This window comes from Rattus norvegicus, chromosome 15 (genome assembly GCF_021556685.1).
Source record: "Rattus norvegicus strain SHRSP/BbbUtx chromosome 15, alternate assembly SHRSP_T2T, whole genome shotgun sequence".
NCBI classification, from domain to species: Eukaryota; Metazoa; Chordata; class Mammalia; order Rodentia; family Muridae; genus Rattus; species Rattus norvegicus.
In genome coordinates, this window is record NC_141548.1 from 82,508,435 (window position 1) to 82,525,110 (window position 16,676).

The 16,676-nt window shown below is 41.5% G+C and overlaps 1 protein-coding gene across 14 annotated transcripts in view; it reads right to left on the minus strand.

Moving 5' to 3' along the window:
- The window catches only part of Klf12 (KLF transcription factor 12), a 425,271-nt gene that overhangs the window by 230,153 nt on the left and 178,442 nt on the right, over nt 1-16,676 (minus strand). For 9 of the 14 annotated variants that reach the window (XR_015638054.1, XM_087585854.1, XM_087585851.1 and 6 more), the window contains 1 exon segment: nt 12,362-12,451. Coding sequence is in view for 8 of the 9 variants with exons in the window: in XM_087585854.1 (XP_087441980.1) it covers nt 12,362-12,451 (90 nt within the window). In the remaining variant the exon portion in view is untranslated. 14 annotated transcript variants of the gene reach the window in all.

The following is a 16,676-nucleotide window of genomic DNA, read 5'->3' on the forward strand; positions in this document are numbered from 1 at the left end:
GATCAATAGAAATTATTTGTGGAAGAGGGTGTTTGTGTTGGAACTTGCAATCTAAAAGACTGCAATAAAAGAACAGAGAAGAGACAGGACCCTGCAGGCTGAAATGGTAGGCAGCATCTGTTGCAGTTACTTACATAAACTCTTTACACATTCAAACTTCCCCTCTACAAACTCTACGAACTGGGTACTATTATAAGCCCCATTTTACAGTAGAAGAAATTGAGGCTGAAAGATTAAGTAGCTTGCTCTGGACATAAATATGGCCTTAGCTTCTCCATATTAGCAAACTTATAGTAGTGTGTAACATGGCCCAATTTTCAGAAAAGTGAAGATATTTAGGTACAGATATATTACATACACATTTTAATGAAGAGAAATATTATTTGTGTGTGATATTCTCTCTCTCTCTCTCTCTCCCTCTCTCGTGTAGAAATCAGTGGCCACGGTAGAAAATAAAGTTTACAGAGTGAAATTCAAACAGCTAGAATGATTCAATGCAGAGGAATGATTCCTCTGTGTCTGTGTCATGACTACTAAGATAATAGACATTAAGGATTTGATAACAATGTCTATGAAAATCAAATTCTTTTGCAAAAGAGTTTATGGCAAAAGACTGATAATGTTCTTAGTAATGGAAGCATTTAATTTTTAACAGATGCAATATTGGCTATGGGTATATGACTCTCAAAGAACACGAGGAGGTTCTTTGAATAAATATAATATCCATATATCCAGATCTCTAAACTGTGCCAGGGACAAATGCATCATTCACAGCAAACATTCATCTTAAGGTCTCGTCTTCATCTTTAGCAAATACAAAAGCATCATGATGTTGCATTATAAAGGGGCCAAGCATCCATCATTTATATAAAATTGACAACAGAACTTGACCCATCATCCTGGAGACTTGTCCTGCCATTTTGTCATGGCTGACTCGGACAACGGAGGCTAAGGATTTAAGTCCATAGTTTGATTAATTCCACTCAATTAAAAATTATGTTAAGTTTTTAAGAGAGACCAGTAAAATGATATGTTCTTTAAAATTAAAAAACAAGATGGTTCTTATAAATGGACAATAGGCTTTAATAAACTACTCTAGTCAGTATCCTCTGAGATTCATTTTAATGTATTGTGAAGAAGATGGGGCCCAGCAAAAATGAATCCGTAGGTAAAGGTAAGCTGCTAAAACCCTGGGAACCCATGTTTGGTTCCCAGAGCCACATCATAGGAGACAACTGTCTTCTACAAGGTGGCCTCTAAATTTCACACATGAGCAATGGCTGGCATACACACACACACACACACACACACACACACACACACACACACACAGAGAGAGAGAGAGAGAGAGAGAGAGAGAGAAAGAGAGAGAGAGAGAGACAGAGAGAGAGACAGAAAGAGAGAGACAGAGACAGAGAGAGACAGAGACAGAGAGAGACAGAGACAGAGAGAGACAGAGACAGACACAGAGACACAGACAGAGACAGAGAGAAACAGAGACAGAGATAAACAGAGAGAGAGAGAAACAGAGAGAGAGAGAAACAGAGAGAGAGACAGAGAGACACAGAGACACAGAGACAGAGAATGCAGATTTTTCCTAAAGGAAAATGGAAATAATATATTTGAAAAAAATCCATAATAAAAATAACAAGTGGGGCAAATCAGAGCATATTCACTGTAGACTACAGTATCCTGACCTCTGTGAGTAAGTCTGCATTTAAAATTTTTATGTAATCCTCTTTTCACTATTTCTTATACATCAGTATAATATTGGAAATTATTTATTATCTAATCAATGTGATTACTAGTTACATTAACTGTAGAAATTTAGCTACAAAGACAATTTGCAATAATGAAAAGATTTCAACTGGGGAGACATGGGCATGTCCCTTCCAGTCTGTGGCCACTCCTGGTTCTCTGATCTTAGAAACACAGCTATCTCGGCGATCTTGTTATAGATGGAGAACTTGAAGAACTCGGTTCCTAAGTGCTATTCAAGACTGTGATGATCAGCTACGGAACTCACCCCTTCACTGTGCAGAGATTTCATCTCTGCTCAAGTCCTTGGTCTCACAGTAACACAAGCACCTCTTTTATTGTTGTTTAGTGTGTGGATTCTCGAACTTTTTCTACCTTAAAACTTTTCTTCTTCTAGTAAAAAATTATTATTGAAATAGTATGCTTGGAGAAGAATACATTCCAAACTATTAACAGTTTTTATTTCAAGACAATGTGAACTCACCTTTTACTTTCTTCTTGCTAGGTTTTAAAATGAGGTTACACTTGCCTTCAAGGGAGAAAAGATGCTATCAGAATAAGAAATACAGAGTCTTGTCTGAGGCTAGACCATAAGCACAGGCTGTCAACTGGATCTTCAAGGCCAACTGGGAAGAGCTCTCTTCTCTGGATACCTCTTCCAGAAGAAGAATGACAATGAAGGGAAAGCCAGCCTTGAGCTGAGGCTTGCCCACCTATATACAAGGCTATCTGCTCGCAAGTGGTTGTGGCCCTTAACAACAGACTACAGAAAGTCAGTTTGCCTTTGAACTATCTCAAGCATTTCTACTCAAACTCTCTGTTAGCCAGTGGGGCTTACATCAGCTCTATCACATAGCTGTACATCCTAAGCCCCTACGTTTATTTTGTTTTTAATTTCTAAAAACACTTAATTTCGATGAAGAACATAAAATGTACCCTGTGAATCATCCTTCAGTGTACTGAACACACAGTAGTAATCTTAACCATGTTCACGATATTGGGAATTAGATCACTGAAATTCTATTCACATTGCAGAAATGAACGTCTACCCACAAAACAACTATTCTTCATCTCTCATACCTTCTACAAACCCCCAAAGCACTACTTATCTTGACTGTCTTTTGCTTTTAAATCATCTGTGCATTTATAGCTGAATATTTCTTTGAATAGAATGCTGCCAGGCCTCACTTCCATCGGGCATCCTGCTCTGATCCTCTGTGGGGACGTCACCGTTCTGGATCTGATGTAATCACAACTGTATTTAGGTTATCTGCCATTTCACTCTAGCCCTCGTTTCCCATCCATTCCTTGTGGGTTTTGTTGTTTGTCTTTCTTTCTGAGACATTGCATAGTTTCTCAGTGTTTCTAAGTGCATCTTCATTACCGTTTGACTGTCTTACTTTTTCTATTAACCGTGAGCAAATTCCCAAGCAAAAGCAACTTATGAGAAGAAAGAATCCTTTGGCTCATAGGGTTTGAGGGGGGGGGGATTCCATCAAGGCAGTAAACACGTGGCAGAGATGCCACGGATGAATTTGTGACAGTGAGAGCACCTGGCTTGTACTCCTCAAATCTCAGTGGACCAAGAAACAGCATAAAATCAAGGAGAGAGGGTTTTTTTTCTTTATATTCTTCCGGGGACTCCACCAGAAGGTGCCCCCAGAGGTGAAGGGGGCCTTTCCCACCTCACTTCTACCTTTCTGGAAACTCCCTCAGAGTTTCTACTGTGTGTCTCTAAGTAATTCCCAATTCAGTGACAGTGACCATGATGATTAACTGTCACACTATCTCCTATCTGATCGTTAATCTTTGTGTGCGCATAGCTGTCGGATTTACAAGATACACTTTTGTTAATCACACAGGGACTCCAAATACCATACTCTTTGATACCATGGGGGAAACCTACAGACATACACTGTATTCAATCCCCCCCTCTCTCTGTTGTCACTCAGCCACTCTCACACAGGCCACAGCCCCTCATCGTTGTACACATTTAAAGAGGCCAAATGTTACCTTTATTAAAAAAATTTAATTGCACATCTACTGTAGAGGTAGAGGTGTGTGCACAGTGAACATGGGGCCCAGATAAGGGCTCCAAATCCCCTGGAACTGGAGTTATGGCTGGATATAAGCTCACATAAAGGGTGCTGGGAAGTCGGGACTTCTGGGAGAACATCATATGCTCTTCACTACTGAACAATCTCCCTGACCTCTAAAGACTTTGAAACGTTTCTTTTTTTTCCCCCATTTTTATTAAATTGGATATTTCTTACTTACATTTCAATTGTTATTCCCTTTCCAGGTTTCCAGGCCAACATCCCCCTAACCCCTCCCCCTCCTCTTCTTTATGGGTGTTCCCCTCCCCATCCTCCCCCCATTATCGCCCTCCCCCCAACAATCTAGTTCACTGGGGGTTCAGTCTTGGCAGGACCAAGGGCTTCCCCTTCCACTGGTGCTCTTACTAGGATATTCATTGCTACCTATGAGGTCAGAGTCCAGGGTCAGTCCATGTATAGTCTTTGGGTAGTGGCTTAGTCCCTGGAAGCTCTGGTTGGTTGGCATTGTTGTACATATGGGGTCTCGAGCCCCTTCAAGCTCTTTCAGTCCTTTCTCTGATTCCTTCAACGGGGGTCCTGATCTCAGTTCAGTGGTTTGCTGCCAGCATTCGCCTATGTATTTGCTGTGTTCTGGCTGTGTCTCTCAAGAGAGCTCTACATCCGGTTCCTGCCAGCCTGCTTTTTAAATTTACCTAAACGTACCATTGTGGGTGTACATTTGCTTCTCCAGATCCATATTTCCTGTCTTTCAAACTATATGTCTACGTGCATGTCTGCCAGTAAGGGCACAGACTTGAGTGCTGCAGAGGCCACATGGGCCAGCAAATGGCATTGGATGCCCAAAGTGGAGAACATGGAGTTGTCAGCCTCTCCACCTGGGTAGCGGAAACTGCACTTCAGTGGTCAGTAAGAGCAGCATGCACCCTCAATCTCTGGACACCTCTGCAGGCCCCTAATTCCATTCTTTTCCCTTCCTTTCCCATCTGCCTGAAGACATTCATTCAAAATGATGAGTAGTATGATTTTTATTCTTTCATATAAATGCGGCATGTTTTCCACTCTGCTTGCTTTTTTTGATCTCTTCCTTTGTTCTGTTTCATTGCAGTTGTGAAAGAGGCTCTCTTCAAACTCTCTGCACAGCAGGAGACCCCCCTGACACTCCTTACCCTCCTGTCCCCACTTCCCTCTGCTGGGATTAGAGGCCTTCATAGTCATACTCAACCTCTGTGTGCTTGTAAGACTCCCACTGACTGGTTGGAGCAATTGGGTATGTCTGCCATGGTTTCTACTGCTTGGGGTGCTCTTAACATCTTAAGGTTGGGGTTTTGTTATTTCCACTGCATTTGAACAATGTTTTAGGGCTTTTGTTTGTTTTCTGCCAACCCCCCTCCCCCGAAAGAGCAACTGAACCTTTGTTAGACAACAAATGTGTTTTGTTTTCAAGCTTTAGTCCTCTCTAGGCATCATTTCAGATAGCTTCTTTGGCTGTGGGTTTGTAGCCAAGATTCTCTTTCTTCTGCACTGGGCTATGTGTAAAAATTCAGATTTTTTCCACTTTCGAAATTTTAAATTATTTTTGTAGCTTTAGTTTTTTAAAATATTCATTTTTCCCTCAATTCCTTGAGCATATTTATGACATGATACAGATATGGTAAGATCCTGGGCTGTTACGGTCACTACTGTCATGTTTAGATATGTCTTCATCCATGTTCTCATTTTGTGTGCATATCTGGGTTTCCTACCTCGCTGTCTGTGTACCAGTTTTGGCTAGATGCTAGACATTGCCATTTTCAATTTATTTAATGATCCACTTTACTGACTTCCTCTGGGGTTTTGTTCTGGAACAGAGCAAAGCTACACACAGTTGATTCCAGATTCCAGACTGATCATGGCAGACACAAGTCTGCTGGTTCTAGGACTAACAGGCCCCCAAACAGCATCAAGCTGGGGTCTCTCTAGGCTCTTCCGGGACCCATTGCACTTTGGTTTGTATAGACATGTGTGCTGCAAGCATCACTGAGCTTCTGACCCTCTCGATGGGAGATCTGTGCCTTCCCTCTTTGGCAGAGAGCTAACCAGCCAGCCAAAGGCTTTGATGACCTCTGTGTAGGTCTCCAGCACACTGTGTAACAACTCCATCTTCTCTTACATTGTTGTCACCTATCACAACCTCTCCGAGTTCCATTTTCTGCTTAAGGCGGAGGCACTGCAGGCCTTGATGGGTAATTTCCCCTGGCTTTGCAGCTCTAATGCTACCTCTAGGTCACAGGGAGGGGACCTCTGGTTTTGCTCTTTTCCTGAGGGTCATTGCCTCCTGGACAATGGGTGAAAAAACGGGATGGCTGTTTTGTTTGGTTTTCCAGGTATTCATGTTAGGAAGTGGAGTCCCACAACTGTTAACCCTTCCTGATCAAAAGTGAAATTCTTCCATAAGCAGGAAGTTAGGTACTTCATACACTGCATCGGCATGCAAATGTCAGCACAAGAAAGCAAACCTGGTCAGAGAGAAATGCATGCTTCAAGCTATAAATATGTGTACTCCTGTGGCAAGGACGAGAAAAGCAGAGCACGGTCTGGGGCAAGCTCAAAATTCTGGGAAGGTTACTTTGCTTCTACTCAAAATCCTTCAATTCCTCAGAGCATCTGATTTCTTTTAACAAATATGCCTTTTTATATAACACACTGACCCTATAAAAATGCAAATGTCTCTCAGAAAGGATCACACGTTCTGTTCTCCCCATTTAACGATGCTGCAGTGACAACTGGTCATCTGTGGAAACCTTGAACCATTGTAGCATGGGAGGGTGGGGGCTCGGGACTGTGGGCCACAAATGAATAAAGCTGAAGGGGAAAGATTCCAGCTAAAGGGAAGGAGGAAGGACAGAATTACCAACTTCCTCTGGTGCCCATGGCGGGCCCTGCGGGAGACAATTTGTGTTCCAGTTATATTTCCCTTGGGTACTATCTGTAATTACTGTCACAGCTCATTGATTTTCAATTCTTTCTATTAATACATTTATTGGCCAATCTGACATTATTAAATTCAGACCAACGCTGCATCTTTAGTAGAGGATGTCTCTTCCCTAAAAACATGAACTCTGTGAGTATAAAATCTTTTTTTCCTATGCTTAAAAAAAAATTCCCACATTAGCATGATCACAGTGTCTGTGTATGCTTTGCTTTGAAGTCATGTTACTAACACGCCAAGATTTCGCTACCGATCAAAAGATCTCCACTGTGGGTCATCAGAGAGTATGGAATGGTAAGCAAATTCATATCTCTGAGATACTTCAACTAATTTCCTAGCAATGCCAGTCCTTGTTCCACAGTGGGAGGGGAAATAATGAGACCCTGTTAAAGGGCAAACACCAGTGGCATTTTTAATAAACGCCTCCTCCTTACTTCTGACAAAATCATTAAAGTAACTGTATCTAAGTAAGCCTCCACACACAGACATACATTAAAGATTTAATGCAAAATTAAACAAAGACATAACCAAGGGGAAAGCGAGCCTTGTTGGATTTTTTTTTTGTCCCCTAATGTTGCTGAATTGTAACACAATTGCCTGCCTTAAACAAACGTTCCATAGCTTATCTCCAGGGTTGGATCCAGTCCTTGCATCTGTCTCTATTTCTTTAGGAAGTGTAAGAATTGAGGTCTCTTTCAACACAGCACCAGTCTCCAAATCCTCTCCCTTGTGCAGCATGGTAAACAGGCTCGCTCTTCCAATAAACAGTGTCTGAATGAATCACTGTTTATCGAGCCCTGCCTATTCATGAGCTCTCGAGCTGAGATGATGAGGAATAATGAGGACCATAAAGCAAGAGGTCTCATCCACTACAGCTGCTTCACGGAGCTCATCAGGTCGCCATGATACAGAAATACCTTCAGCCCTGGGCTAGGAGTGGCCTGCAGAATGTTTTGGAAAAGTTCCCGCAAGCTCTCTCAAAGGAAATCAGCAGACTCTGTTGTCCTCCCAACCCCCACACCCCTGTGTCTAGAATACTCATGGTCATAAGGACTTCTGCTCTGGGCAAATCGAGGGGTACAGGTCTGCAATCCTAGTTCTCCTGAAGGTTGAAAGGTCACGACCTATCTGAGCTAGAGTGAGATCCAGGCCAGTTTGGACAATTTAGGGTGACCTTGTCCCAACAGAAAGTCAAAAGAGGATTGGAGGTCCAGCTTCCTGGGAGAGCCCTTGCTTAGAATGAGCAATACTTTAGGGTCCAGGGTAGGAAGGAGACCTGCAATTTGCCTTAAAGGTATTTGTTAAATTACGGAATAACTTAGATGTTAAAATCTCTACTAAAACTAAACAAAAACTCAGTAAAATTGTAGCAAGTATACTGGAGCCAATAGGGTTTTTTTTTCTTCAAGAGGGAGAGTGTTCATCAACTCCCTCCCAAAGGCAGGTAAGCTACTGTGAGGCTAAGTGGTTTAACTACTTACACTAAGTGCATATATGCTTCCCTGCTAAGGACAACTGTCCTGAGGGAGGCTTAGCATGAGGGACAGGACTGGTACCTGGTGCAACAGGCACCTGAACTCTCATAGCACTCACTTCAAAGTCTTGGCATTTTCCCTTCCACACACAAGTAGCTTCATTTGGAGGATGACAGTTAAATCTACCATCAGAAACGCTCTCCCCCAAACCTTGACTTTCTCAGATCAGAAGATGTAGAGGAAGCCTGGGAAGTAGGATCTCCCCCGCAACACCCCCACTGCACAGATGAGGACAGAGAAGTCCAGAGATGAGAAGAAACTGCTTAATGTCACTCGAGCTGCTAAACTGCGAGGCCAGGAATAAAGTAATATTTTATGTCTTTGAGGGATCCCCTTTTTCTATATTTGGCCTCCTCTCTAGTTCTAGAACTCTCTTTCTGCTGTCTTCCTTTGCTTAATAACACGTTGGAACATCCAAGGGCTAGCAGCATTTGGGAAGCTCTTATAGCAGCAGGGTATACACACCAGAGGTCACGGACAAAGTCATTCCCTCGTTCCTTGCTGTGCCCCTGAAGTACATCATAAGAGCACATTCCCTTACTGCGAGGCTGCGAGGCTGCATGCCCTACCTCAGGACAAACTTGAAGAAAACTGAAGGAATGGGACAGTGTACTCATCTTCAACACCACTGAAAGCATGAGCCTTGGAACTCTGCACAGAGGGAGCTAGTGCCTATGTGTGGCTATTCCTACTCAAGTTCACACGGCTACAAGACAAGGAGCTCTGTCCTTAGTGAGAATTTGAGTGTTCGCTGTGTGTAATTCACTGCTTAAGTTCACAGTTACCATATGAGGTACAAAAATCAAGCTGACAACGAGCTGATTGTGGTTACATACACGCCAGGATGGGTAGAATGGATAGACATTGGATTAATCACGTACATATTGAGGATGTGGCATGTACTGGGAACCAGAAGGAATACAAAGAAGAAGTCAAAGAAATATGCTTTGCTGTCTAAGAGCTTGCATTCTGACCCAAGAAATGGAACCAAAACACACACATATAATTTTTCTTAAGTGAAGTGGTAGACAGAACTCCCCAGGAATGATTTAGCCATGGCCGAATTTGTTATTTATTTGATATACTGTGATCTGAAGTCAGGGGATAAGGGAAAGCATCTCTAATGGTAGGAGTAGCGGTCAAATGTCAGAGAAACTATTTGTGTGTCCATGTAACACCCGAAGGCATCAAGGTGAGTCAGATGTGAGCTCAAGGGCTTATTCAGTCAGCTTCTCATTCTATCAGTCATGTCCAGTCCCCCTCATCCCAGTCAACCTCCACTTCTTCCTTCAAGACCTTGAAATGTGCTCACTGAGTCCTGAAGTCCTGGGAGAAACTGAGATAGGCAGAGAGGAAACCTGAGGGATTATTTACCACAAGCAGGAAGGAAGATAGTCTGGCATGGAAATGAAACAGAGAGTATGTAAATTCTTGAATATGTTGCATAGAGAAAAAAAAAAAAAACAGAGCACCAACCCACATCCTTCAAACCCTTTCTCAAAACACCTAAGGTTGATGTGTGTATGTTAAAGGCAGTGTTGTGAGACAGGGCTGTTACAGTGGGTGAAGGTGGCAACTCCAGGCTTCTTTATCCACTGCTGTCGCATAGAAAGGTATCCTCAATGCCCTGCAACTAACATAGGTCACCATTTTCAAGACCCCATAATGTTATTCCCCGTGAGCATTTGCTTAAATATTTCTAATGTATTTATGTTTTATGACAAATTCATCTTCAATCAGCTTTTCCATGGGAAAAGTGGTAGAACAATCTTTAAAATTCTAGCTGTCTTTCTCTAAAGATGCGTCTGAAATGCAGAATTCATAGAGTTTAAGCAGCATTCATCCCATGATGTCTGGCGGAAAGTCCAGTGAAGTGGCCTAAAATGGAAATTACTAAAATTTTAGATTTTTATCTATTTTTAAGGAGACTTAAAATCTTAGAGAACATAAGTTATTATAGTCTATAAAGAGTTGAGGTAATAATCATGTCACCAAACTCTACAGGGAGTTTCTAGTAAAGCTTGCCCACAGGAGACGAAGAGAGGATTAGACCAGTAGTGGAGCTAAGAAATATATACAAAGCTGAAATAAAAATAAAGTTTTTATTTACTTTCACCCCACTCAAGCTGCTTACTGTTGCAGAGTACCAACATTCATGCCATTCATTAAAAAAAAAAAAAGACATTGATTTTAATGAATGGGAGTTAACTCACAATTAGGAGGCCACAGTATTTTTCTATCCATATTTAAGGACAAACAGAACTTCCCATACATCATGTGATGTCCAATTCCTACTCACTATAAAACTCTGTGCATATTGGTCTTTATTTCCTGAAAAGCCTGAGTCTTTCCTACAAACCTTACTTTGAAACTGAAAAATGACTAAAAAGTAGAAAGAATTCCCTACATATTGTCACAGCTCAGAAGGCTGGAGACAGTGACCTCTGGTTTTGACCCCTGGTTTACACCAGAGCTTATGCGTTTCCATAGTTTTTGCCTTTCTCTGTATGGTTTCAATAGATTTATTGTTGTTCATGTTGAAGGAAATAGAATGAGATGAAAAGAATGCCGGGAACGCAGACTGCCTTTTTCCTTTTCTCCCTATCAGTAAGAAAGGGCTCTCTTACCTATATTATAATACAGAGAGAAATGAATGGAGATTATAGAACATTGAAGAAATATACAAGTCCTTCTTGTTGTTAGGTTAAATATTCAAAGTTAGAGCCAACTGCAGTTTGGAGGATAGAGAAGGTTAACCTGATGAGTCTAACTGCAAACTACAGAGGAACACAGAACTTTTCCAAAAAGCTTATCTGTGAAGGGGTAACGTTGGTCCCGTGTGCTCTTTTCTTTCATGATACTCTATTCTCCGAGCATTGAATGGTCCTTATCCCAGCACGGAGCTCAAGGATTGTTAGTGACGAGCAGTCTCTACACATCTTATTTCTGTGTTAGTAAAACCAGTGCCACATACACAGATGAAGTGAATCCTTGGCCATTATAGAGACCTGGCTCACAAGGAGAAGAAAGGGTGTCGCACAGGGCTACTTAGCGCAGAGGCATGTGGGAGTTATTGAAAGAACCAAAGGGCTGCTACAGGTCTGTAACCGCAGCAGCCATTATGACGATCATGGCGCACTAAGACACTAGGCCTAATGGTGGTCCCAGATACTCATATCCACCCTGGTTGTCATCCTGATGTTTGTGAGGTGCTAGTAACATTTAAAATTCTTTACAAAAATTTGTTTGCAAAATTACCGATGTTTAGTTTTGAGGTTAAAAACGATGAATTTATTTATGTTCTCTGTCAGCTTTTAGTGCTAAGAGGTGGCAATGTCACAAGGTGTGTGGACAGTGTATACCCAGGAGTATAGTGATTTCTCCTTTAAATGACATGGTCAGATACTAACGTAATCATTTATACTGGCTTTACAGTTTTCATTAGAGAGGCTTTAAATGTTACTAATAATAAAATTGCCAGTGTGGTTTCCTATGAAATCTATGTTCCTAGATACTCTGTATCCATACATTAGCTCATGAGCTTAGCTATGCACATCTAAATAGTATTCTTCCTTTGCTTTTGGGTACTTTTCACATTAACTGTCCCAATTCTATCAACCATGTAGAACTGGTAAAGTTTTGAAAAGGAGGAGGAGAACTAGATACAAACATAACCAAGAAATCCATTTAGCCAATGATAATATTCCCATGCCTGTTCTCCATCATTTCCTAATGTAGAACTTCGCACCCAGGAGTTACATTCCCATCCTATGTTAAATACTTTCTCATTACTCTGGATTTGGTAGCTTTTCATGCAGCATCTTTCCTTCAGTCATGAGGGTCTCCTAAGGTCAACAGGAAGTCCTAAGTTTCAGAACAGTATCCACTCCGAAGGGGATGCTGATGGTTAAGGTTGCAAGAAGTTGAGAATTGATCACAAGCTCAGGTGATTCCTGAGGCAGGGGACAAAAAAGACAAGGAGACTCTGGAAGTGAATGGACCAATCATGAAAGGAGGGGGCATCTGTGGAGGTTTCTGCTTACCCCTTGTTCAGATTCCAAAAGTTCTGTTTTGACTCTGACTGCCGGCATCCCATCAAACATTAGCATTCTGTTCTCAAGGGTGGTGAGATTCTGAGAATAGAAGAAAGAGTGAGATTCAGTTCTGAAGCGCCAGACCAGGACATCCCTGGGAGTCTTCCTTCACTGCCAACCCTTCAGTCCTGCTGACCTAATTCTTCAAGAACAGAGCATAATTAAATGGGAATATCAGCAGGACCAGTTATCCTCATATCTGAACTTTCATTTGAAATAATGACTCGGATGTTGACTAATCAATATGACCCTCTGATCCCTGGGTTGGAGGTCAGGCTATAATAAACTGGAGTGTGGAAGCGTTGCATTAATTTATATGGGGTGGGAAAATTTATCACACCTTCTCAACAGTGGGAGGAAATACATGGCAAGGTCCTTTCTCTTGTCCTTAGTTCTGCAAGCTGTATTATGTACAGAGCCATAAATGAAAAGTCAGATTTAAAAAAAAAACTTATACTGTTGAAGTCTGAATAATCTGAAGACAAAGTAATATAATCCTAGATTTGCTGAAATTCTATCCTATGCCAATTCTGAGCAAATGGAAATTTCTCCATATTCACCCCCAAGAAACTATTTTAAAACAACCAACATGAGTTTTAATTTGAAAGCGAACAGGTAAATGTCATCAATAAGAAACAAGGGCTATTCTTGCACAAGTTTGACTCAGTTTACCACCCCTAAAGGAAAGTCACATTGAACCTGTGGATCGACAGAGTTCAGGGGCCGAGGAGAAGATGAAATCCAGGTCGTGTTTCCCCAATTATCTCTGCTTTAGGTACAGACATCTACACAGGCAATCAGAAAGTCACACAGGAGGGGCACGGATTAGACTCATAAAACACATTTCAAATATGGCAACTTCAATTCAACGAGCCGAATCAACTCAGAAGGTGACGTGGCTGAACCTGAGGTTTCAGAGAAGTCACTGTGCTCAGTGACCTTAAGACAGGTGACATGACACTGAAGAGATCTTACAAAGTAGGTAGACATATATGTATATGTATGTATAATAAAAGCATTATACATATCCATGTATAAATGAGTTTTATACACATATAAATATATATACTCCCACATATATATAACTTGTTTCTTATGGGTTAATTTTATCAATGTATTAAAAATGCACCTCAACATTTGTTAATTGGTTAGTACAACAAGTGTGTGTGTGTGTGTGTGTGTGTGTGTGTGTGTGTTCCTAAAGACTTGGTTACAGGGTGATAAAGTTTAGTATAATTTCCAGAGTTTGGTGTTTTCACTTTTCAGGCAGCTGGCTTTCATGAAAAAGTTCAATAAATATTCCAGCCCAACAAATCATAGGCAGAGATTTCATTACCAAATTCTACCAACAGGGTGCAGTACAGTGAAGGGCTCCCTATGCGAATATTCTAAGAAGTACAACTCCAAGGGCCTCTCAAGGCAAATATTTTCTCTGAGAAAACCAACAAGAAGAAAATGACAAACTGCACTAATTCTTAGTTGCAAGGATCATTCAAAAAAGAAAATATCATATCTCCTAGGGCATTAAGACTTCCTGTCAGTTTTTCCTGGAGGTGCACAACATTGTCTATGTTTTGGGGATATTTCATATCCTAACAGATCCAGGCAAAAAAGCTACAATATTGCTAGATATTGCTGGTGTGACCAGTTAATGTCTTCCAAACTTAAAAACCTCTCTTCAAGGCGTGTGTTGTGTGTGTGTGTGTGTGTGTGTGTGTGTGTGTGTGTGTGTGTGTTGGGAGGGTACCTTTTACACACGAAGGGGCATTCTCAGTCTAGAACTTATAGCTTGTTTCCTCCAGTTTGCAGAAGCATGACTCCATCACTCAGCTCAGCTCACAGCTCCACAGTGGTGGGGGACCACTCAGCTGGCTTCCCTCTGCCTCTCTGGGAATCTCCCTTCACAAAGCCTCACAAGGCTGTTTGCTTTGTAGTCAGTGAAGGATGAGTTTCTTACCCTGGAGCAGCCTTGCCCAGCTAAGGAGGGGAAAAGATACCTTATAAGGGAAGGCTGGGTCAAGTTGTAGAGTAGACAGAGTGGGGGATGGGAGGCTGCTGGAAAGGAAGGCTTAATGAACTGTTAGAGTCAGATTAGGGGCTCATGTACCTTTTCGTGTTCTAACCACTGTCCCCATTTGCTAGGATAATCTCAGGAGTTTAAAAATTGCAAGCTAGCCAGGACTTTGAAGTTAAAAACTGATAGGTCTTTAAATCCTGAGTCCATTTAGCCAGGGTGTGTGTGTGTGTGTGTGTGTGTGTGTGTGTGTGTGTGTGTGTGTGTGTGTGTGTGCATGTGCGTGTGTGTGTGTGCATGTGTGTGTGCGTGTGTGTGTGTGTGTGTGCATGTGTGTGTGCATGTGTGCGCGTGTGTGTGTGTGTGTGTGTGTGTGTGTGTGTGTGAATGAAGTCCAATTTTCCTTGGGAATAATCCCACTTCTATACTTTTCCAGAAGCATGGGAAAAGTCCAGCCACAACCATAACAGACAACATAGGCAGCAATGTTCACAGCTGGGTAACAGAGCCTCCATAGCTAAGCTCTTTCAGCCAGTGCTGTAATTGATATTTAGTGCAGACAATACTGCCACATTCATAAACAAAGCATATTAATCTCTAGAGCCAGGATTCTAACCCCACTTAACAGACTGAGAGCCCCAACATGTTCAACCATCAGGAAGGCTCTGGGGGAGGTGATACAACATCCAGTAATCAGACAGCATTGGAGACACCGCCCTTCTAAAACACTGGTAGATACATTTTAGTAAACAAGATCAGACACATAGGATGTCAGATGACTGTATATTTTAAATATATAATGGGTTCTGACAATTGGAAGTTGCTGTCCAACATATCGTGCTACGATCTCAATTAAAATGTATTGGCTATGGAATCAATGGTTCCACTGATCCCAAGAGGTAATCAAAATGATATCACCATCAGTCTTGTTGACCTGGAGCTATTTGTATATTATGTTGTAGCCATATTTTGATAGTCTATGTTCCTCAGATTTATGATTTATACCATATATAAATATGTACTTACATGCAGCGTGCATAACTTGTTTCTGATGAGTGAATTTTATCAATGATGGCAAAAATACTACAAAATATATTACTTGGCTATTATATAAATCCACATGGAGTTAATGACAATGTCACTTTGGATTTATCTACCTGCCAAGTAAGCCTTCCGCCATAGTCCTCCAACAGATGTAGTTTCCTTGGTCAAACATGCTATGAGTACAAGGATGACTGGTCCAAGCACCTCAACACTGGTGTGCAGCAAGAAGGATTGAACTGCAGTGACAGTGACACAGGCATCCATGGAATGGGGGTGACTCCTGGGTCAGCCTCTCCAATTTGTTCTCCTATCCCACTGTGAGGGTCTTTCTTCTCCCTCCTCCTGACTGGGAGTCAACTAGAATAAGAAAGACCTGGACAGACAGTACTGAGCTGTTCAAATTTCATAGTCAATTGTACTTCCTATCCAGAAAGTTTCTAATGGTATTTGTTTTATTCTCTGATAGTATAGGACATATTTGGTTAAATATACATATCTTCTTCATGACATGTATCGGGAGGGGGTGGTGAAGAGACCTCAGTTGTAGCCATCTCATGTTGAGAAGGTGTCAGAGACTGACAAATGGCTCAAAATGCACTGCACTAAATAGTTACCATAACTTTATGGGAAATTCTTACAAGTTTCCAGGCAAGCATGCTAGATGCTCAGAGTACCGCTTGGTGAGTATGCTAACCATCAGGAAAAGCAACAGAATCAGATTACAGGGAACTTGAGCTTCTACATAATAGAATACCTCAGAGGACAGTCTCATTGTCTCATTTCTACCACACTATAAAACATTAAGAAAAATAACAATAGTATTTGCTTTCTCAACCCTACCATGGATGTGGTGATCGAACTAATAGGTAGATAACAATTCCAAAACCTGTGCAGAAACTCGAGAGAATCCACTAGGTGGTCTCTTTTGTTCTAGGTGAAGTACTCACACACCTACTGGGTTAGAATAGTGCCTGTACTTAGGTACCAATTTCAATTGCTATGTAGCACACCACATAGAAGGAGAATTCTCATCCTTCTCTTAGCAACTATATGACTACCATTTGCACATTTTCTATGGACTGGGCTAAGAGTTGGCATTATGATGTTCATTTAATGCCCATACCAACACAAGGGCTACCGCTAGCTAAGGTACTGATGCCACCTAAGGTTGACGCATCCCAGAGGCAAAGGATTAAAAGTTCCTGA